Source organism: Lutra lutra, chromosome 1 (assembly GCF_902655055.1).
Source record: "Lutra lutra chromosome 1, mLutLut1.2, whole genome shotgun sequence".
Taxonomy (NCBI): domain Eukaryota; kingdom Metazoa; phylum Chordata; class Mammalia; order Carnivora; family Mustelidae; genus Lutra; species Lutra lutra.
In genome coordinates, this window is record NC_062278.1 from 108940884 (window position 1) to 108965075 (window position 24192).

Here is a 24192-nt window from a genome sequence, read left to right on the forward strand (position 1 = left end):
TGTTTTGTTTTTTGTTTTTTTTTTTGTTTGTTTGTTTGTTTGTTTTCTCTAACTCCTTTAGGTATAAGGTTAGGTTGTTTATTTGAGATTTTTCTTACTTCTTGAGGTAGTCCTGTATTGCTATAAACTTCCCTTTTAGAGCACTTTTGCTGTATTCTGAAGATTTTGGACCATTGTATTTTCATTTTCATTTGTTTCCTTTATTTTTTATTTTTTAAAGATTTTACTTATTTGAGAGAGCGTGAGGGAGAGAGCATGTGCCAAGGGTAGGGCAGAGAGAGAGAGAAATAGACTCCCCACTAAGTGGGAGCCTGACATGGGGCTCAATCCCAGGACTCCGGGACCATGACCCCAGCCAAAAGCAGACACTTAACCGACTGAGCCACCCAGGCACCCCGTTAGCATTTATTTTTTTATTTTTTCTTTGATTTCTTGGTTGACCCATTCATTGTTTAGTAGCATGTTACTTAACCTCCATGTATTTGTGGTCATTCCAGACTCTTTCTTTTGGTTGACTTCTAGTTTTATATCATTGTGGTTAGAAAAGGTGCATGGTATGAATTCAGTCTTTCTCATTTTGTCTGGACTTGTTATGGCCTGACTTGTGATCTGTTTTGAAGAATGTTCCATGTGCACTTGAAAAAAAAAGTGTGTTTTCTGCTGTCTTAGGATAGAATGTTTTGAATATATCTGGATGGATCTGTGGATTTCCATCTGGTACAGTGTTTCATTCAAAGCCACTATTTCCTTGTTGACTTTCTGTTTGGATGATCCTGTACATTCATGTAAGGGAGGTGTTAAAGTACCCAATTACTGTATTATTATCAATGACTTCCTTTTTGTTTGTTATTAACTGCTTTATGTATTTGGGTGCTTCCATGTTGGGTTTATAAATATTTACAGTTGTTACATCTTCTTGTTGGATTGTTCCCTTTATAATTATATAGTGTCTTTTATTTCTCTGTCTTTACACTCTTTGTTTTAAATTCTAGTTGTCCAATATAAGTTTTGTTACCCTGGCTTTCTTTTCACTTCCATTTGCATGGTAAATGCTTTTTCATCCCTTCACTTTTGATCTGCATATGTCTTTAGGTCTGAAATGAATCTCTTATAGATGAGTCTCATGTAGATGGGTCTTGTTTTTTTATCCATTCTGTCACCCTGTATCTTTTGATTGGGGCATTTAGTCCCTTTGCATTCAAAGTAATTATTGATAGGTCTGTACTTAACTGCCATTTTGTTACTAATCTTTTGGTTGCTTTTGTAATTTTCTTCTGTTCCTTTCTCTCATGCTCTCTTCTTTCATTGTTTGTTGTTGGCTTTGTTTAGTGGTATAATTGGATTCTTTGTTCTTTATTTTTTACATATTTTTTCCTGATTTGATTTGTGGTTACCTTAGGATTATATATAACACCTTATGCATGTATGAAGTTGATGGTCACTTAAGTTTGAACCCATTTTTTACTCCTTTCCCTTCTAGGTTTTAGGTATATGGTGGCATACTTGATATCCATTTATTTTGTGAATGCCTTGACTGATTTTCATAGACACACTTATTTTTAATGCTTTTGTGTTTCCTGCTTTCTTACTTTTACTTATTGTCTTTCTTTCCATTCAAAGAACATTTCTTGTGGGACTGTTTTAGTGGTGATGAATTCCGTAAACTTTTGTTTGTCTGGGAAACTCTTTATCTGTCTTCCTATTCTGAATGGGTAGCCTTGCTAGATGGAGTTTTCTTGACTGAAGATTCTTTTTTCTTTTAGTCTTTGAATATATTTTGCCACTATCTTTTGACCTTCAGTGTTTCTGCTGAAAAATCAGTGACACCGTTATGTGGTTTCCCTCATACATAACTGTCTTCTCTTGCTGCTTTTAAAATTCTCTCTTTATCAGTACTTTTTGCCATTTTAAATACTGTGTGTTTTGGTGAGGACCTATTTAGGTTGATTATGTTGGGGGTTCTCTGTGCCTCCTGGGTCTGGATTTCTGTTTCCTTTTCTAGAATCAGGAAGGTTTTTTTTGTTTGTTTGTTTTTGTTTTTGTTTTAATTTTTTTTATTGACATATAATGTATTATTAGCCCCAGGGGTACAGGTCTGTGAATTGCCAGGTTAACCCTTCACAGCACTCAGAATCAGGAAGTGTTTGGCTATTATTTCTTCAAATAAATTATCTGTACCCTTTCCCTCTCTTTTCTCCTCCAGGAATCCCCATAATGTGAATGTTCTACTTGATGGTGTCTCTGAATTCCTTAAGTCTATTTCCTTTTTTTTTTCCCCCTCCCTCTGCTGTTCAGCTTGATTGCTTTCTATTACTCTGTCTTCCTGGTCACTCGTCCATTCTTCTGCTTCTTCTAGTCTGCTATTTATTTCATGTAATATATTTTTAATTTCAGTAACTGAGTTCTTCATCTCCATTTGGTTCTTTTTTATATTTTCTGTCTGTTAAGAGTCTTACTGAGATCCTCCACTCTCTTCTCAAGTCTGAGTATCTTTATGACCACTAACCTAAATTCTCTATTAGGCATATTATCTCTTTCATTTAGCTCTCTTGCCATGATTTTGTCCTGTTTTTCACTTGGGACATATTCCTTTGTCTCTTCTTTTTGTTGGACTCTCTGTGTCTGCTTCTGTGTGTTAGGAGAGTCAGCTGTGTCTTCTGCTGTTGAAAGTCGTGGCCTTATGAAGAAGAGGTCATATAGTGCCTGCAGTGTGATGTCCCCTGTTCATCAGAATCTGGTGCTTTAGTGGGTCTTCTATGGCTGTTGCCTGTATCCTACTGTTGTGGTTGAGCTGCCTTTGCTCTCAGTCCAGTTATCTGCAATAGCTCTTTGCCCTTTGTGGTCAGAGTTCGTCCGGGTATTGTTAATGGGTCCGTCTGGGGCTGCCTTGGTCTTAAGGTGAGTTAGACCATATGTTTGCCAGAGATGTGGTAGCACTGAACTGCAGGAGACTATGGAAGTGGGGTGTGCCATGCTAGCAAGGTCTACACTGGCAAGAGAGAACTTGCAGCTGCTGGGGATCCAGGCTGGCTGGATTGGAGGGGTCAGATTCTTTGAAGTACCCTGGGGCAGGATGCATGCTGTTAGCAAGGTTTGTGTGGATCTGCTATGGGAGGGTACCTGGAATGGAGACCTGGCTGGAGGAGGCATGTCCACAGGAGAGCTGGGGTGCAGTGGTGGTATATGTAAGTAAGAGAATATGGATGCTCTGCTGGTTCCTGCAGGTGGCTGTGTGTTCATGCTTGGGTTGGGGGGAGTGGTGCCAGGGAAGGAAATGGTGCCCATCAGCTCCTTTGTTCCTAGAGAGGTCTCCCAACGATCCCTGCCCCTTCTAGCACATGCTCTGAGATTAGCAAACAAATCTCCCTCCCCTATGTCCGATGCATTTTTCAGACTAGTGCTGCTATGTTTTTTCTATCTCCTCAGGACTGTTTATTGTGCTGTCTCTTTAAGGGTGGAGACTTAGTCTCCTCTCACCCTCCACGCTCTCTCACTAAAAAATGCTGATTTTCCCAAAGTTCCAAGTTTAAAATCCCACTGATTATAAGAATTCACAAATCCAGCCTCTCTGGTTTTCAAAGCCAAGTTATGGGGATTCATCTTCCCATGCAGGCTCCCTGATGCAAGAGTCTGTTTTCCCTCTCTGTGCCTCAGGTGTCCATCCCTCCTGTGGACAGTCCCGTTAGTCCATTTAGCTCCCTAGTGTGTCTCTACCTTTCCTACCAGCTTTATTGGGGTCTCTTCTCTATATTTAGCTGTGGAGAGTTTGTTCTGCCAGTCTTTAGGTCATTTTCTGGGTAATTTACACTAATGTAGGTGTGTAGGTGTTATCTAGTTGTATTGGTGGGAAATGGTAAGCTTAGGGTGCTCTTACTCTGCCATCCTCCCTGCCTGTCAACCTTCTGTACTTTTAAATATATTTTATTATTAGCTGGTCAGGTTCTACAAAAAAAAAAATTATTTTATCCTTATGATAGTGACACGGATTGCACTACATCTCTGTTATTTTAAATTTAATTGACATCTTTACAATATTGAGTCTTCCAGTCTATGACCTTGTGGTTATAAGCCTTTATTCAAGAGCTTCTATAAAGGTTTACAACTTTCTCTATAGAGAAAATAGGTCTCTATTCTTCATTAGATTAACTGTTACAATTTTATATTTTTATCGTAACAGTGCTATTGTTAATGTTTTTTAAAAATTTTTATTTCCAACATAAGTACATTTACTATAAGGATTTTTATGGAAGACTTCTGTTTCTGGTATATTAACAGTTTTTTCATAAATGAGTTTTTTTACCTTTTCTTTCTTAGTATATAGTTATGGTGAATCTTATTGGTATGAAACGAGTCTTGAATTCTGTGGATAAATGTAACTTGATCCTGATAGTATCCTTTTCAAATATTGTTGGACTTTGTTTTTATTTAGGATGTTTGTATCAATGTTTATGATTAAGACTTATCTATAGTTCTCCTTTTTTGTCCTCTAGAATTTAGGTGTCAAAAATTGTGCTAGTCTCATAAAATGAGTTGACGTTTTGGTTTGGTTTGGTTTGGTTTCCTGTTCTATGTAAGAGGTTAATTAATGTTGGCATTTTTTCTTCCTTAAATGGTTGCTAAAACTTAACCAGTGAAGCTCTTTGGGCCTGGAGTTTTCTATATGGAATGATTTTTGAGTATTCATTCATTTCCTTAGTGATTAAAAATCAATGCAGGTTTTTCTAATTGTTAAGTCAGTTTATTAAACAATTTTTTTCTAGGAACTTTTATCCATTTTGTCTGAATTTTCAAGTTCTTGATAAAAATTCATAATAATTTCTTTTTAATACCTTCAGATCGGTTTTTCATTTGTGTTGTTCATTTGTTGTGCCTTATCTATTTTTTTTTAAATTTTTTTATTTTTTCAGCATAACAGTATTCATTATTTTTGCACCACACCCAGTGCTCCATGCAATCCGTGCCCTCTACAATACCTACCACCTGGTGCCCCCAACCTCCCACCCCCCACCCCTTCAAAATTCTCAGATCGTTTTTCAGAGTCCATAATCTCTCATGGTTCACCTCCCCTTCCAATTTCCCTCAACTCCCTTCTCCTCTCCATCTCCCCTTGTCCTCCATGCTATTTGTTATGCTCCACAAATAAGTGAAACCATATGATAATTGACTCTCTCTGCTTGACTTATTTCACTCAGCATAATCTCTTCCAGTCCCGTCCATGTTGCTACAAAACTTGGGTATTCATCCTTTCTTTTTTCTTTTTTTTTTTTTTTTACAGCTTTATAAACATATATTTTTATCCCCAGGGGTACAGGTCTGCGAATCGCCAGGTTTACACACTTCACAACACTCACCATAGCACATACCCTCCCCAATATCCATAACCCCACCCCCTCTCCCAACCCCCTCCCCCCATCAACCCTCAGTTTGTTTTGTGAGATTAAGAGTCACTTATGGTTTGTCTCCCTCCCAATTCCATCTTGTTTCATTTACTCTTCTCCTACCCCCTCAACCCCCCATGTTGCATCTCCTCTCCCTCATATCAGGGAGATCATATGATAGTTGTCTTTCTCCGATTGACTTATTTCGCTAAGCATGATACCCTCTAGTTCCATCCACGTCGTCGCAAATGGCAAGATTTCATTTCTTTTGATGGCTGCATAGTATTCCATTGTGTATATATACCACATCTTCTTTATCCATTCGTCTGTAGATGGACATCTAGGTTCTTTCCATAGTTTGGCTATTGTAGACATTGCTGCTATAAACATTCGGGTGCACGTGCCCCTTCGGATCACTACGTTTGTATCTTTAGGGTAAATACCCAGCAGTGCAATTGCAGGGTCGCCTTATCTATTTTGATATGTATTATATAAAGGTAGTCTAAACTGTAATTACTTGTGTCTGCTCATTATTATTAAAAAACAGGTACTACACAGAAATATTAGATATATCATGTATGTTGCAGTCACAATAACTTGTCTCATTTTTAATTGAGAATATGCCACATTGATGTGTTGTTGGTCTTTGCACTTTAGCGATTTTAACATACAGTGGGAAGGGTAGAAGAGTAGGCCACAGAAACCAAGTTAGAAGAGAGTTTCAGGAAGATAAGTATCCAGTAATGTCTAAGAAAGTTCAAGGAGAGGGCAGGTTGGAAGTCTTAAATTTAATAGAAATAGATCTTACTAACAGTGGTTAATAAATAGTTGTCAATTTCTTTGTCTCATTTAAGACTTGTAACCTTAAAATGTTTTAAGACACTCCTTGTTTCAAGATCTACCAGGCATCAGGAGTAAAGTTTTCATATTCTTAGCTGGAAAAATAGCAACTATCCCCCCTTTTTTTTTTCTTTGCTTCAGTTATTACTTTAAGCTCAAGGGTGAAATTCACTGACATGAAATTTGGGAAAGCTCTTGTTCCTTCTGTTTATCCTGTAGATATCAAGGCTTAAATCCAGAGTTTTAGTGCTTTCATTTTCTAAGCATGAATTACCTTTTATATCAAAATCTAGTGTTTTACCTGGCATATTTCTAATTTTGTTCACTTGCAATGTGCCTTTAAATTGGGACCTTATATTGAGGTCTTCTGAAGTGTAGTGTAGAAGCTCATGAAAATACTAAAGTAGGTAATTATGCTTCACATCTATGGAAATTCTATTTAAACTTAACATAAAAGATTGTTTTATCTTTTCCTTTCACTTTAGGAACTTGTATCCCTGAGGCCTTGTAAAGCTGCAGAGCTGGTTGCTATTCACTTTTCTGAACAGATTGAAACAGTCATTAAAAAACTTCAGGTAAATATTGCAAAAATACATTGGGAAGAAGCATCTAGTGGAGAGACAATTATTGTGTATTCACTTAAGAACTTTGTAGTGATTTCCTCAACAGATAGTTGCCGTTTAAGCATTTTCTACACATGGTATATGTGTGTATATATTTGGGAGCAGTTGTGTGATGATCTCTGCATCTGGAAAGAGTTCATCTTTATGCATAATAAATAGTAACATCACCAAAACATTTTTAGAACTATGCCCTGTACTTAATCTAGAATTAGTAATCCATAGAAGATTCCACCCCCCCCTTTGTTTTTTTGTTTTCTGCTATAGAAACTACAGCTCTATTCTCTTTGAGGTTGATGTTATTTATTATTTATTCAGACTTTTGTCATCCTCAAATTGGGTTAATACTATTTAGAATTTTTCTTGGAAAATCTTAACTAGAATACAGTTATATTAATGTTGAATATTGAGATGCTCAATTTGAAGTGTGATTTAGTGAATGTAGTATTCCACTTGTCACTATCATTGCAGTGCTGGTAGTGTGTTTTGCTCACTGTTGTTGGGGCCACAAGTGTAGGAGTAGGGAACAGGACAATGACAACAACATAAAGCATGACCTAGAGTCCTCAAGTGCCCATAATTATAGGAGGGGATAACTATGCAAGAGGAAAGCCAAGGCAGTGAGTGGAGGGCACCTGGCATGAGAGACAAAGATATGGAATCTATTAATTTAAACGCTTACTGTGGCCTCACCATGTACGACAGGATGGTAGGCTGTGGTTTGCAAGTAAGAGTGCAGCTTTTTCTTTAATTTTCCCTATGGAAGAAAGAAGCACTTACATAACATGCAAGGTTATAAGTGCCACACCAGACACGTGGAGAAAGTGTTGTAGAAGCAAGAGGAGAGAGAGAGAGAGAGAGAGTGACTGTCTGAGGCTGGCGAGAGCTCCCAGACATGCCTGGGCTGGGTCCTGAGTGATAGGCATCAGTTTTCCAGTCAGAGAATTGAGAATAGCTTTCTAAATAGAGGATTCTGTGTATGTAAAGACTTGAAGGCATGAGACAACATGCATATCCAGAAAATGGCCAGGTCTGTGAAGCCTGACATGCGGGGGCAGTGGTGGGGTGAGCATTCAGGTGAGCCAGAAAAGGTCTGAATGAGGGAGGAGTTAAAGGTATAGGGCCTAGAAACTAGAGTTTGCACTCTGATACTGAACTGTCTTATGTGTGGTGCTAAGAAATTATACCGTATCTTCTAGATAAGCTAGAGAATTATTAAAGTTTTCCAGCAAAAGAGCATTATCAGATTCATTTTATATAGAAAATTAGTTTTATCATGTAGGGAGTGGACCTGCAAAGAAAGCATATGGAGAACAGAGACCACCTAGGCCAGTCAGAAGGTGAAGGGTCTTGGCAGAAGATGGTGAGGATGGGGATTAAGTGGCAGTGATATGGACGGGTTCAGGATGTGTTTGTGAAGTAAAACATATAGGGCTTCGAACGAAGTTGTAGGTGATGGGAGAGGTTAAAAGTGACTCCCAGACATCAGGCTTGGCTGTCCAGCCTGATGAGGTCCTTTAACTCAAGATAAAGACACATCTATGGATTCAAATATTACGTCCCCGCTGTGAATCAGAAACACTATTACGTGCCAAGGATATAAAAAACATATACATGTATCCCTGTGCTCCAGGAAGAAGACGGATAAGCCAAAAGACAGTTGCAGAATAATTGGACTTGAATGAAGATAGAGCATTGCTCAGGATACTGAAGAAGTATGTGGAGAGTCAACCAGTCCATTCTAATGATGAGGGCAGGGGGCATTTCTGCTAAAACTACTCTCAGGCCACAGAGCCTCTCCCCTCTTTAAAAAAAGTCAGCAGTTTCTGATGAATCTCCTCATCTTTAGTGCTGTTACTGTCATTTAAAATGTAAGCCTAACCAGTGCAGCATTTTCTATTTTCCTTAGTCTCTCAAGATCCTTAGAGACAGAGAAGACAAGTAAATGAATATAATGTCACTCATCAGACAAATATAAAAAAGCTGAAGTATCATGGATTTTTTTTTTTAAAGCTAGCTTTTTGTGGAGTGGTTGTAGAGTCATACACATTTCTTTTAAGTAAATGAAGTGTTTATTTATTGCAGAGATTTACTGAATATGAGAGAATCCCACACAAATTTTATAACGTACCTTTCTTGGTGGCAAGAAATATGCTTCTGACCAGTCGTTCTGAGAATTCTTAAAATGAAAACAAAAGCCAGAATATTAAGTTATAACCAGAAGGAAGATCATATTAAATAAAACAAAATGATAGCCCAGGGAAAATATAGAAAATCAAAGACTGATAAATATATTCTAAATGTCACCTTCTAAATTACATTAATCCTTTCCGTTTTGAGTTCCATGCTTTGTACAGGTAAAGTTTGAATGTACCCAAAAATAAAGAAAAAAGAAAACGTAAGCAATAAATTTTGCTTAGCTTTCTTAAGAACTTAAAAACATTATTTATATTCATGGAGTATTTTAAAGTGTATCTCATTTAATTCTCACCTCTACCCTGTGCAGAAGGCAGAGAAGATATTGCTGTTCTCTTTTTCACATAAGTAAACTGAATTGCTAAGAGAGGCAGTGGTTTATACCAAGTCACAGAGCAAATAAGTGGAAGAAACAGAACCCAGATTTTATGGCATATTACCTGCTAACATGTTGCAGTGTGTTGTCTCTTCTGTAGTTGATTACATTGGGGAGTTAATGAATTTTTTTGGTGCTGCTTGCTGTTTGGGCTTCAAACTCCCCCCCTACTTAGATGATCTCCCAATAGGCTAGAAGAGGACCAGGTGAGGCAGCGTGAAGCCCTGTGTGTAGCCAGAACACATTGTCATCACAACTGTTAAGAGCACCTGCCGTTCCCAGGGTCCTTGTGCTGAGAACCACTAAGGGGTGGTATCTTAGTAGAGGGCCATTGAGGGAGGGGCAGTTAACAATGCACTTATTTCTTGTGCACTCAAAATAGGATGTGTGACAGTGATGTGAATTACTGGGAGGAAATGACCTCCAAATGACTCTTTAGAATTTCTTAGATCTGTACAGAAGACTTAATGGAAATTTGTGTACTTTAAAGGGGTTTTCTAGGGGCGCCTGTGTGGCTCAGTGGGTTAAAGCCTCTGCCTTCAGCTCAAGTCATGATCCCAGGGTCCTGGGGTCGAATCCTGTGTCAGGCTTTCTGCTCAATGGGGAGCCTGCTTCTTCCTCTCTCTCTGCCTGACTCTCTGCCTACTTGTGATCTCTGTCTGTCAAATAAATAAATAAATCTTTAAAAAGAAATAAAATAAAGGGGTTTTCTAGTTTGGCATAGTGTGAAGAATTTGTTTTTTTAATGTTTATTTGTATTTTTTATTGTTTTTCTATTCAGAACCAGGTTTTGCTTTTCAAATTTCTGAGGAGTCTTCTTGACCCAAGGTATGTTAATAAATTTAAGTTTCTCATTATACACAGATGAAAAAATCAAAGGAAATAAATTGAGGTTAAGACTACTGGTCCAGGGTGCCTGGGTGGCTCAGTGGATTAAGCCTCTGCCGTCGGCTCAGGTCATGATCTCAGGGTCCTGGGATCAAGCCCCGCATCGGGCTCTCTGCTCAGTGGGGAGCCTGCTTCCCCCCACTTCTCTCTGCCTGCCTCTCTGCCTACTTGTGCTCTCTCTCTGTCACATTAAAAAATATATATATTAAAAAAAAAAAAAAGAGCACTCGCCCATTGTGGGGCGCCTGGGTGGCTCAGTAGGTTTAGTGTCCAACTCTTGATTTTCGGCTCAGGTCATGACCTCAGGGTCATGGAGCTTGCTTAAGATTCTCTCTCTGCCCCTCCACTCTCCAAAAAGAGAAAAAAAGAAACTGGCCCACTATATCCAAATAGTATAATCAACTTTTGATTTTTAGTGTTAGTTTGAGTAATAGTTTCATAGATTATAGTTGTTTCATAGATTATAGTAAGATATATGATGAAAGTAGATTATACTGTGAGGGAATGCTTTTCTTTGCATTTGAACATGAGCATACATGTTGAGTTGTTATCATTATAAAAAACAATAGTGAATCTGTGCCATGAAGATGTGTTTTAGGAAGAATCTGATGACTATCTAGCTTCCCCTTTCTATCCTAACTTCACTCCTTCCTGTTCCTTATTCCACGCTGTGGATTGATAGCTTTACTTTCAAAGTAAACGGCTAGTTCCCAGCTCACCCCTCAATTGATTCCCTCTTATATCCTCATTTGAGGTGTTAGTTTAAAATAACTTCTTGTGGTGGTGTGAGGAGAGAAGTTTAAATTTTTTTTTTTTTAAGTGCTACTGTGGTACTCATCAAATAAAACTAACCCAGGGAGATGATGAGATTAGTAATGGATTTGTAAGCAAAGCAGCTCTGTGTGTGAGATCTTAACATTTTGCTGTGACTAAGTGGACTATTTGGGAGTTGAGTAGAATAATATTTAACATCCTCTAACACAGTCCCTCTGTCTTAACTGGAAGTATGTGTCAGAATCACCTTAGAAACTTGTAAAAATACTGACATCTGGGCCCAAACCCACAGAATCATTGTGGGCTGGAATATTTTTGATGTACACTCGGAGTTAAGCACCAGTGGCAGTGACAGAGCTTTTGCGTCAGACATCCAAACTTTCATGTTGTGTTAGAATGTACACCAGCCATTGAAAACAGTCATTTAGTTACTTTAGTGATAATCTCAGTTTGGGTTATTCTGGTATTCGGTGCTATTTTTATATACCAAAATGCCAGTAGTTTTGTTGATTGTAATAATTTTTGAAATTTCCATCATTTGAATCTAGAGCAGACTGGGCTGCATTGAATCCACATGTGCATTTGCAGATGTTTAGAAAGGCAGTCTGACTATATTCCCCGCACCCCTGTTCAAGACGTGTTCATGATGAAGTCTTAGAATATAAATAAGGTTCGGTCGGGTGAGGTCTGGAGCCGATGACCAAGAAAGAATTCTTGAGACATCTTTGGTACAAAATGGTGGTTTATTAAAGCATGGGGACAGGACCCGTGGGCAGAAAGAGCAGGGCTGTGAGGAGTGGTCCATTATATGCTTGCAATTTGGGTAGGAGGTTAGGGATGGTGTAAGTCTCTGAGGAATTTTGGAAGCAAGGTTTCCAGGACCTTGAGGGGCTAGCTATTGTTGGAAAAAAGGTTATTTATTACCAGTAATAAAACCTTTGTGTGAGACCCTTTAGCTGTATATCAGTGGGCCATGTGCTTAGGAATGATTGTCAACACTATCTTGGAGGGTCTAGAGATAAAGGAAGTTTCCAAAGGAATGGTTAAAATAGACTTACAGGATCCTGGTTGGGGGTAGGAGGTCAGTCAGGCTATGATTGCCCTTTGCCCTTTTCCCTTAGCAAAGTGTTAAGGTGGAGACGGTTGAGTCCCTAGAGGAATGTCACTCAGCCTGTTTTAAGGGCTTGTCAGTGGGTAAGGAAATTTAGTAAATTTTCTCCTGCCTCTGTTTCCCACATCATCCAAATTACCAGTGTTTTAGTTCCCTGTTCTCAGAATATCAAACGAGGCTAGATACCTTTATTTTTATTTCTGTTCATCATTTGGCTCTCCCTCAGAGCCATTCTGGGCCAACATCTACTTCTATAATGAACTTCTATAATGAACGGGTAGAAACATCTTAGATCAGTTGGGGGCTGGTGGGGAAAAGACGGGGCGAGATGGGGACAGAGATGTGAAGGAAGGGTAGAGGTTCTAGGCAGGCAGAGGAAGGAGCCAACTCCAGCTCCAGCCCTTTCTTCAGATCCTGTGCACCCCCTTTCCCATGGCACAGTTCCTTCTGTTCCTCTCTTGTGCCATGTCCATTCTCCTAGTGATGTGGAAATGTTGGGGTTCGGAGCCTCAAGAATTCATTCTTGGGACTTCTTCGGCACAAAAATGTGTTTTTATAGTATGGGACAGGACCTGGAAGAGAAAGGGCTACCCTGAGATTGTGAGGAGCAGCTGATTGTACACTATGGAGTTGGGGGAAGTTTCCAAAAGGATTTTCATATGCTAAAGAAGACTCTTGGGACACTGGCAGCCTAGCTATTGTCAAGCTAAGGTTGTTTTTCCCTCTAGCAAGACATTAACCTTAAGATTGGGAGTTCCTGGGGCGCCTGGGTGGCTCAGTGGGTTGGGCCTCTGCCTTCGGCTCAGGTCATGATCTCAGGGTCCTGGGATCGAGCCCCGCATCGGGCTCTCTGCTCAGCGGGGAGCCTGCTTCCCCCTCTCTCTGCCTGCCTCTCTGCCTACTTGTGATTTCTCTCTGTCAAATAAATAAATAAAATCTTTAAAAAAAAAAAAAAAAAAGATTGGGAGTTCCTGGAAGAATGTTGTGTTCTGCCCACCTCAAGTATCTGTCAGTGGGCTGCAGTTATAAGGAAGTTTAATTTCTTCTACATTTCCTTTAGCCTTTGTTCCCCCCTCACTAGGACGTGGCACCTCTTCCCTTAGAATCATTTATTTGATCAGGTCCTTTTTCCCCAACTGTCCTACGTGGAGAGACTCAAGCTAGAAGGACAGAGGAAGTTCAGCTTTGTGTTTGGTCTTTTCTCTCGTGTAATAAAATATAGAAGGTAATATCGACCAAATCTTACTTTTTATAAATAAAAAAATACCAATATTAGGTTATATAAATATCAATACAATTACTACTCGGAATGACTGATTTTCCACCACATTTTAGCTTTTCAAAATAAATATGCTTTTTGAATAATCTGAAAAAGGCATTAGAGTCTTGTCAGGTTCCGGGAAACAAGAGAGTATGGAAAAGATACTAAGAGGAAAAAGAAGGCAGGAATACATAGACTGGAAATTGCCTGCCTGGCGGTTTTCACCGGCAGATAGTGGAGGCTGTTCTTGCCTTTGATTCTTCCCTTTCTGTCCTTAAGCAATAGATATATATATTTTTTTAAACAACTGGGTTCTCTCCCCACCACTCAAGAAGCTCTTTTAGCAGCATTTTGGCAAGATAGGAAAATTAAAGAGAAGAGTCATTTTCAGATAGAGACTGTTTGTATATGTATGTCGTGTCAGAATATTGCCTTTTTTTCTTTTTTTTTACTTTTGCCCACAAAACCCGAGTTGATAGGGTCCCGTGTGTGTGTGTCTTCAATTTAACATTTACAAATACTCGTTGAGTTATTTTATTTTGCCCTTTATTTTTAAAAATAAATAAATAAATAAAAATTTAAAAAGCCTTTTATTTTGTCTATAGCATTTTTAAAGGGACAAATCATCTATCTGAGTTCTTATGTATATTTTTCTGTTGTCTTTATTCAATTTCTCTATGTTATCTTTACTAAGTATATGATGTCCTCAGTAGAATTAATTGACCTACAGAGATATTGGTGGCATCTGTACATAGAAAGATTAGATAGTTTTTGGTGGGCGAGTTAATCCTAAGAAGCAAATTACTTGCCTGAATTGAGGCCAACAGCTTGGGAGAGAACGGATTTGCATTCTCTTCCATTTCCCTTCTTTGGGACAGCTGCTCCACAAAGCTGACCCCACCCCCCTCCCTGTGTGCTCTCCTGCCAGGCCAAACATTCTCCTGGGAGTTCTCCTGATGTATTTACATCCAGATGTAGGCCTTTTGTGCAGTGGGGATGCTTGAAGGATAATACAAAAGGACATTGATGATTTTTGTGGGGCTATGAGCTGCATAAGGAATAAAGAGAATGTGCGAGTATATTTATATTCACAGTATTTTCTTCAGTACACTTCTCTTGGTAATGTTGATTTAGCTTTTGTCAACCATGTCCTGGAAGCCTCTGAAATATGTGGTATGGTTTTCTTGTAGGGGAAAAAAAAACCACATAGAAGTCACATTGTATTTCTAATCTTTAATCAAAATAAAGTAAAAATTGAGCATTACTAAGAAAATGAGTAACATAGATTATGGAAAAGGTTATATATTGGATTTAAGTTGAACCTGTGTTTCTGTGGGTAATTTTGAAAGGATATTTTAACATATTAACATTCATTGTTGAAATAACATATTTCAAAATTAAAATAAAAAATTAGAATGTTATAGGGGCACCTGGATGGCTCAGCAGATTAAGCATCCAACTCTTGATTTCAGCCCATATGAGATGGAGCCACTGCATGGGGAACCCCTGCTCAGCAGGGAGTCTACTTGAGGTTCTTGCCCACCCCCCATAGCCCCTGCACCCCCCACGCAGCATGCGGACAAGCACACACTCTCTCTAAAATAAATAAATCTTTTAAAAAATTAGAATATTATGTTCATGAACTTTGACATAGGAAAATTCATTTCTACTCGAACGATTTCCTATCAGCTCATCCACGCTTAGCATCAGATACCATATTGTTAGGAGAAATTAGAATATTATGTTCATGAACTTTGACATAGGAAAATTCATTTCTACTTGAGTAACTTCTTATCAGCTTGTCCAGGTTTACCACGAGATATCATATTGTTAGGACAAATTTTGTTCTACACTTCAGAGGTTCTTCTGGTTGGACTAAGAATCAAATTGATGTGAATCAGATTAATAGAAAAATTTTATTTCAATATGTATGAAAACTACACATACATGAGAGTATCAAAGACAGAAAGGTAAAATGAAGTATATATTGCCAGTATGGGCTAAGGAATGGGATATAAGGACCTGGGGCTTCCGACGGGAGGGGGGCAATTCACAGGGCAAGAAGAAGAGCAAATGTTTAGTATTTAGGTGTTTGCCCTGCCATACAGATGGGTCACTCAGATAAAATTTATCTCTGATAATATCTCTTACTCTGGGAAAGGCTCCCAATTTAGATTCTTTTAGGTAGGTAATGGAGGGGCAGAATTTCTCTTTAGCTCACAGGGCCTAGATTGCCTTTAGCTCAAAATAGTCCATATGCCAAAGAAACCCATTTTGAGGAGACTTGTTCTGAACCCTTCAGTGTCTTTGGTTAGTACTTTGCCAGCAGCTCAGGTTCAGTCTTTTAAATCATAACATATCATTTCCTAATCTCCAGGCCTTGCAGGTGGATGGATGGATTATAGTGAGCAAGCAAGAAAGAAAAGAGTGTACATGTGTTTATTTTTTATTCCTTTATTCAAGACTTCTTTATAATGAAATTGCTGTCTGCTAAGTACTGTGCTAGAAGTTGAAATGGCTCAAAATTGTACTTACTTTTCTCAATCCAAACCTGCTGCTTTTTTTATTATCTCTCCTAGCAAATGGCATTATCTGCCCATTTATTTCATTTAACAATTTACTGAGTAACTACAGCATGCTAAGCACTCTGACAGGCATGGAAGATGAAATAGTGAATAAGATGGGGCCCTGCCTTAAGGGAATTTACACTCTAATGGAGGAAATAGATAAGTTAGCAGGCAATTACCTTTAAGTCTTTTAAATAAAATTCTGAGAGTGATGATGGATTCTTCACTTTGCTTTACCCATTCCACTCCACCTTCTCGGCCACACCACACAGAACCAGTCATGACGTCAGCCTCTTGGGGGCCTCCTGTCTGTATGGGCTTCTCTGTTCTCTCCCCCACTGCCCTAGTTTAGCTGCACAGTATCTCTCTCCTGATCCCTCCTGCTGGCCTCCTAACCACCTTCTTGATTCTCCTTCCATTTTTAAACAGGCAAAGTTCTCCTTCTCAAAGTTCTTTCCCTTCCCTTATCCGAGGCAAAATACAAACTCCTCATGGCCCTATTTGATGTGATTCAGGCATATCTGTCCAGATTCATTTTCTTCCTTGTTCCCATTTCTCTTTGCCCCCGTATTCCTCGGCAGTACTGGCCTGTTTATTCAGAGGAGGCACTACATGTTGTCATTCCTCTCTTTGCCTGTGTGTTTCTCCATTAGACCACTTTGTTTTCTAAAGAGCAATTTAATATATGTATTGTGTGTGTATATATATATATATATATTTAATTTATATATGTTATTAAGAGCTCTCAAGTTACACATGTGCTTTGATCCAGTGATTCAGTTTTGGAAAATATTTTTTAAGGAAATAGTGTGAAAGAAAAAGTAGTTAATATTAAATTACCCATATTAACATTTACATAGTAAAAAGCTATTTTAAAAAGAAGATGGGGGAGTAAAGGCCATATATGAAAGATCCACAGCTAATATCATCCTCAGTGGGAAAAAACAGAGAGCTTTTCCCCTATGGTCAGGAACATGGCAGGGATGTTCGCTCTTTCCACTGTTGTTCAACATAGTACTGTAAGTCCTAGCCTCCATAATCAGACAACAAAAAGAAATAAAAGGCATGCAAGTCAACAAGGAAGAAGTCAAACTTTCACTCTTCTCAGAAGAGGACATGATATTCTGTGTAGAAAGCCTGAAAGACTCCACCAAAAGATGTGCTAGAACTGATACATGAATTCAACAAAGTTGAAGGATATAAAATCAACAGAAATCTCTTGACCTCTGTATATCAATAATGAAGCAGCAGAAGGAAAAATCAAGGAATCGATCCCATTTACAGTTGTACCAAAACCCATAAGATATCTAGGAGTAAACCTAACCAAAGAGGTAATAGCCAAATTATGGAAAGAGCCCAAATGTCCATTGGCTGATGAATGGCTAAAGATGTGGTGTATAGATATACTATGGAATACTACTCAGCCATCAAAAAGAATGAAATATTGCCATTTGCAATGACATGGATGGAACTAGAGTGAAAATTATGCTGAGTGAAATAAGTCAGTCAAAGAAAAACAAGTTTTAAGGCTCTGTGTGGCTTTTATAATCCTACCCTTTCTTTTCTATTTATGTTACTATTTTTTATTCATTGCTTTTATTCCCCTTGCTTTTTCTTTCTTTTTTTTTTTTTTTGGTCTTGGTATTCTACCTTTTCTCCCTTTGGTTTTAATTTTTTTTTTAAATTTATTTATTTGACAGACAGAGATCACAAGCAGGCAGAGAGAGAGGAAGGGAAACAGGCTCCCCGCCAAGCAGAGAGCCCAACGCGGGGCTCGATCCGAGGACCCTGGGATCATGACCCGAGCCGAAGGCAGAGGCCCCTAACCCACTGAGCCACCCAGGCGCCCCTCTCCCTTTGGTTTTAATTGAGCGTTTTATATGATTCCACTTTTTCTCTTCTCTTAGTATATCAGTTGTGTATTTTTTTTTTAGTGGTTTTCCTTTAATTTGCAATACACATATATAACTAATCCAAGTCCAATATCAACACCATAGTTCCCAGGCATAGGATCAGTGCCTTATGTCAGAGGATTCCTAATTCCTCCCTCTTGTTCCTTATAACATTGCTGTCATTCATTTCACTTATCCTTAAGTTATAATCACTGACTACATTGTTAATATTACTGTTTTGGGCAGACTGTTTTCTGTTAGGTTAGTTAAGAATAAGAAAAATAAAACATTTCATTTTGCCTTCATTTATTCCTTCCCTAATGTTCTTTCTTTACATAGATCCAAATTTATGACCTATCTCATTTTTCTTCCTTTTGAGGAACTTCTAACATTTCTTGAAAGGCAGGTCTACTGATGACATATTCTCACAATTTTTGTCTGTCTCAGAAAGTATTTTCTCTTTCACTTTTGAGAGCGAATTCTGCTGGATACAGAATTCTAGGTTGATGGGGTTTTTTCTTTCAACACTTTAAATACTTCCCTTTCCTCTCTTCTTGCTTGCATGGTTTATGAGAGAAGTTTGGTATAATTTTATCCTTGGTCCTCTACAGGTAAGGTGTTTTCCTTCCCTCTGACTTCTTTTAAGATTTTCTCTTTGTCTTTGATTTTCTGCAGTTTGAATATGATATGCCCAGTTATTGATTTTTGCTATTTGTCCTAGTTGGTATTCTCTAAGCTTCATGAGGGGTAGTTTGGTATCTGTTATTAATTTGGGGAGAAATTCTCAGTCATTATTGTTGCAAATATTTCTTCTGTCCCCTATTCTCTTTTTCTTAGGTGTTACTTTTATACTTGTCCCACAGTTCTTGGATATTCTATTCTGAGCCCCCCTGCCCACAGTTTTGTTTTTTCCTTTGTATTTCAGCTTGGAAATTTCTTCGACATGTTACTGACATACCTTGCTCAGCTGTGTCTATGAAGCCATCAAAGGAATTCATTTTATTCAATGTTTTTAATTTCTAATATTTTCTTTTGATTCTTTCTTAGAGTTTCCATTTCTCTACTTACTTTACCCATGTGTTCTTACGTGTTGCTTTTTCCTTTACAGCCCTCAGCATATTAATCATAGTTGTTCTAAATCCCGTCTGATAAATCCAGTTTGGTTTGGTTTGATGTTTGCTGAATCTCTTCAGACTGTATCCTTTCTTTGTTTCTTAGGATGTTCTTGTAACTTTTTCTTGAAAGCTCGAAATGAGGTACTGCATGAAAGGAACTGAGACAAATAGGCCTTTGGTATGACTTTTTAATGTTCATCTGGCTTGGAATGAGGCTACACTTACCGCTTACTATAGCCGTAGTTGTCTGAGGGTGAAAATTCCTTGGGTGTCCTCATTTTTGTTTCCCTGGTTGTCTTTGGCTTTCCCTAGAGACTTTTCCTAAAGTCCGAGCTGTGTGTTCTTTCAGTTATATTTCCCTATTATATAGGCATGCCCTGTTGATGTGGTAGTGAGGTATGGTGAAGGGGAGGTATTCCATACTCCTATGATTCGTGTTCACTCTTTTGGTGAGTTGTGTCTCTGGGTAGTGACCCTCCCAAGTACTTCTCAGTAGTCCCTCTGCCCTTTAAGTGAGACAGAAAGGCTAGAAAGAGCTGGACTTGGGTTATTTCTCTTCCCTCAGCTGTTTAGGCTTGAGTGAGATAGTTTTCCTTTAGGGCAGTTGTATTCGCTTGTTAGGGCTGCCTTAACAAAGCACACGACTGTGTGACTTAAACAGCAGAAATTTATTGTCTCCGTTTTGGAGGCTAGAAATCCAGGAACAAGTGGTGGCAGGGTTGTGTCCTTTGAGGGCTGTGAGAAGGAGCCTGTTCCATGTTTCTCCTCTAGCTTCTGGTGATTTGCTGGCAATCTTTGTCATTCCTGAGCTTGCAGAAGCCATCACCCTGATTTTAGCCTTTATTTTCACATGCATTCTCCTTGTACGTACATCTGTGTCATAATTTCCCCTTCTTTTAAGAACACAAGTCATACTGGATTATGAGTCTGCCCTCCTCCAGCATAACCTCATTCTAATATAACTAATAATATTGACAAAGTGGCTATTTCCAAATAAAGTCACATTGTGAGGTACTGGGAGTTAGGACTTCAACCTGTGAATTTGTAGGGGGCCTAAGTCCACAACAGTAGGCCTTGTTAAGAACAAAATGCTCTGGATCTATTTTTTTTTTTTAAAGATTTTATTTATTTATTTGAGAGAGAGACAGTGAGAGAGAGCATGAGTGAGGAGAAGGTCAGAGGGAGAAGCAGACTCCCCATGGAGCTGGGAGCCCGATGTGGGACTCGATCCCGGGACCCCGGGATCATGACCTGAGCCGAAGGCAGTCGTCCAACCAACTGAGCCACCCAGGCGTCCCCTCTCTGGATCTATTTTTAAATGGCTACTTTTCTTCTCCACTGGAAGCCTGACTAGATTTTTCTCTAGTGTTCACCGTGAGAACCTGGTGGCTCCTCAGATAAAATTCAAAACAGTGTGGGAACTCCCCCGCAAACACCGAAGACTTGGCTCCCTAGAATTTAACTCTTAAATTTGTCCACAGTGGGGGCGCCTGGGTGGCTCAGTGGGTTAAGCCTCTGCCTTCAGCTCAGGTCGTGATCTCAGGATCCTGGGATCGAGCCCCGCATCGGGCTTTCTGCTCAGCAGGGAGCCTGCTTCCCCCTCTCTCTCTGCCTGCCTCTCTGCCTACTTGTGATCTTTCTCTCTGTCAAATAAATGGGTGAAATCTTTAAAAATTAAAAAAAAAAACAAAATTTGTCCACAGTGAATCTCTGGCATTTTGTCGTTTCTAGTTGAGGTTTTCCTACTCTAGTACTGGCTACAGCAGCGGTGGTCTCTGCTCCTGGCCTCTACTCCAGTGGGCGCTGGTTATTTATAGCCACCTGCCCGTTGCTCTCTAATTCAGGGGTGGCAATTTGCCCCAGGACCTCAGCTCTCAGGCAGATCAAAGAAGAGGTGTTGATTTTCGGTTTGTTCAGCACTTTTCCTGTGAGGATGGAAGTGTTAACTTCCAAGCTCTTTCCATGCCAGACCAGAAACAAAATGCCTTTGTTCTCTATATGTTCAGCATTATATGTGGATATCACATTAGATTTATAGTAGGCTGACCCAGGATCAGTTCAAAAATGGTTTCTGAAAACCATATAAAGAATGTCCCTGTGGCAGGGTCACAGAACTGCATCTCTTTTGTCTCCAATTGTGTCTGTCACTTTGGGGAGAGAATGGCATCTCGAGTGTCATCCAGACCTGAAAATGCCCCAGTTTGGGTATTATGCTGAGGTGACAGGGCCTGCCCCTTTCCAGTCTTTCTTTGATTTAGGCCGCATTGAAACAATTCTTGCTAGTGGGATTACTGGTGGATTTTAGTGTGAAGGAGAGCTCGGCAGGGCAAGAAAATACACGTTGCAGATAATCTCAGCATTCGGTTCTTACTACCATCACAAATAGTGGTATTTTGGAAGAATTGTTTGAGCTTACCCTCTGAGTTTTTAATCAAAGTCTGTACAGCATTGGAACGATCCAGGCACTCTTTATACATGATAAGGATATGGAGCGAAATTAATTTTCTAGGAAAATCATTAGGCTCTTATTTCTGTTAGCTTATAAAAGCCATTTTTCCTGCTAATGCAGGAGAACATTCAAAACAGTGCCTTCTTTTTTGTGAGTATCAGAGATAACAAGAATTCTATTAAGATTGGGGGAGGACATTTTGACACTTGAGTAGCAGTCAGACTAGGGAAATGGAAAGTAAACAAGTCCCCTGCAGATCTAGCTTACATCTGCTCTTACGTCGATTGGATGTGGCAGAATATTTGCTGTTAGACACAATGGTGCACTTGTCTTTTTTGCTCTGTGCCTCCTACGAGCTGATAAGGGAGTGTGGCTGTTCTGTGTGAGGACTATTGGCCGCTCTGCACGAGGTAGAGGGCCGTCCTGGAGATATGAGCTACTACATTCTTTCTTGCCACAGGACAGGTTTCCATCTAAGCCTCTCCTATCCAGTTCGCGGGACATTACTCTTGGTACAATTCCATATATATTTTGTAGGTACTGTCTTTGCTACCTTTAATGATCCCACTTAACAGTGTTTACCAGGCAGATGGGCACATTCATTAATGTTTTGTTCGAATGACATGGGATTACATTGTGGCTTTTTTTTTTTTTTTTATTGGAGTTGGGGGTGGTGGGCTCAAAAGGAGAGGGAGAGAGAGAATCCTAGGCAGTGTCCACGCTCGGCAGTGTCAACGCAGGGCTTATTCCCATAACCCTGATATCGTTACCTGAGCCGAAATTAAGAGTTGGATGCTTAACCAGCTGAACCACCCAGATGCCCCTCCATTGTGGCATTTTTAACTTGGAATGTATATGGAAAGCTGGAAGTTCAGCCTAACAACCTTGTAAAACAACTTGATGAGAACGAAGACCTCAGGGAGAATAATTGTTTTTACTCTTGTGTGTTTTGAGTGATGCATTTGAGTTCTCAGTCTAAAAGGTACCACGTAGTCATCAATATGCTACCACCCAGATTTATGGGGATGAGTAGGGAATTCAAGCAGGCAGGATTTAGGCTAAGTTGAGGTAGCCCTAAATTGTCAAAACAAGTTACAGGGAGACTGTGAAATTCTTTCCTCAGAAATCTCGAGTAGTCTAGACTGGCCTATTTTTGTGCAATATTTAGAGTAAAGGAGAGAGACTGGGCTAGACTTTCCTCATCCCCATGCAACATTTATTTTCTTTGTCAAATTTTTTAAAGAAAACTTGAATTTGAGTCATTTTAATGATGTAATTTATTTAAAACTGAAACATAGTTTATCCTTCCCCAGAAACAGTGAAATGTACTACAAGATCATAATTTTAAATTATTTTCACAACCCAAGTAAGGATGGATGTTTTCCCCAACGTGAATTTTGGTGCATGGTTGGTGTGTGTGTGTGTGTGTTTGACAAGGCATGTATATGCTTTCTTTTAAAGCTGACAAGAGAAAAGTCTTGTGTGTGCCTTGTAAAATTCTACCTTTTATATATACTTTAAATGTTCATATCCATAAGTCAGGGCTATTATTAAAATATTAAAATTAATATTAAAATACTTAAAAAGTAGATAAGGTTTATGTCTAAAATACATAATTTTGATAAAGTTAGCAGTGGCAAAGCTACTGTAAGAGTAACAGAAGAGTAACAGAAGTAGCTTTGAGAAATGGATGTAACAAATGGTATATGTGTGCCAGACTGATAAGCAATAGTCAGAAATGGATATAAATTCATTAATGTTAGCTTATTTATTAAAGTTTTGATTATATTGATGTTGCCTGGTCATCTTCCGGCAGACGTTTTATTTCGCTCCCAAATGAATGCATCACAGTCTGTTTGAGAGATTTGCTTGGTTTGATGCATAGTCACACCTTTAGTACTTATAAAGAATTTTGTCAGTAAATGTTCTGGAAAGAATCAACTACCAGATTCATTGGCAGATGCTAACGTCTAGTCTTAATTTGCTCCATAATTTTGCATTTATAAGACATATTAACAAGTCTGATGTAGATAAAGTCTTAGCACTACCTACAGTGTGGTATGAACATCTGAAAAGAACACTGGCTCACCTTAACGTCAAGGATCATTGATTAGCATTCCCTTTTTCTTTTACTGAGCATTCTGTTGAGACAAAATCTTAATCCTGCGTTATCATATGCATTTTCTATTTTGTCCATGTAGAACTTTCTGACAAGATTCATTCGTAGCTCAATCTAAATTCAGAGCCCTAGGGGCGCCTGGGTGGCTCAGTGGGTTGAGCCGCTGCCTTCGGCTCAGGTCATGATCTCAGGGTCCTGGGATTGAGCCCCACATCGGGCTCTCTGCTCAGCAGGGAGCCTGCTTCCTCCTCTCTCTCTGCCTGCCTCTCTGCCTGCTTGTGATCTCTCTCTGTCAAATAAATAAAATCTTAAAAAAAAAAAAATAAATTCAGAGCCCTAGTCCTTGTAATTCTCTCCCTTCTATCTTGTATTTGGTTCCCTTTTTCTGAAGGCAATCCAGTGCATTATTGCCAATCAATTCAGTGTAATTCAGTGTACATTTACTATGTGCCAAGACTGTGTGAGTACTGGGAGACATCGAATGCCAGCCACACAGCCTTTGCTCTCAGAGTTTATACTGTAGTTGGGATAGGGACACTTAAACAGATAATTTTCAAATTCTGCCTTCCCAGAAGATAATTTTTGGGGAGAACTAAGGTGAACTAA

The 24192-nt window shown here is 39.1% G+C and overlaps 1 protein-coding gene across 2 annotated transcripts in view; it reads left to right on the plus strand.

The window, feature by feature from the left end:
• Nucleotides 1–24192, plus strand: part of VPS8 (VPS8 subunit of CORVET complex) — a 247869-nt gene that overhangs the window by 141748 nt on the left and 81929 nt on the right. For both annotated transcript variants that reach the window (XM_047732015.1, XM_047732018.1), the window contains 2 exons: nt 6704–6793; nt 10192–10238. In XM_047732015.1, the coding sequence (XP_047587971.1) occupies nt 6704–6793; nt 10192–10238 (137 nt within the window). The remainder of the gene's footprint in view (nt 1–6703; nt 6794–10191; nt 10239–24192) is intronic.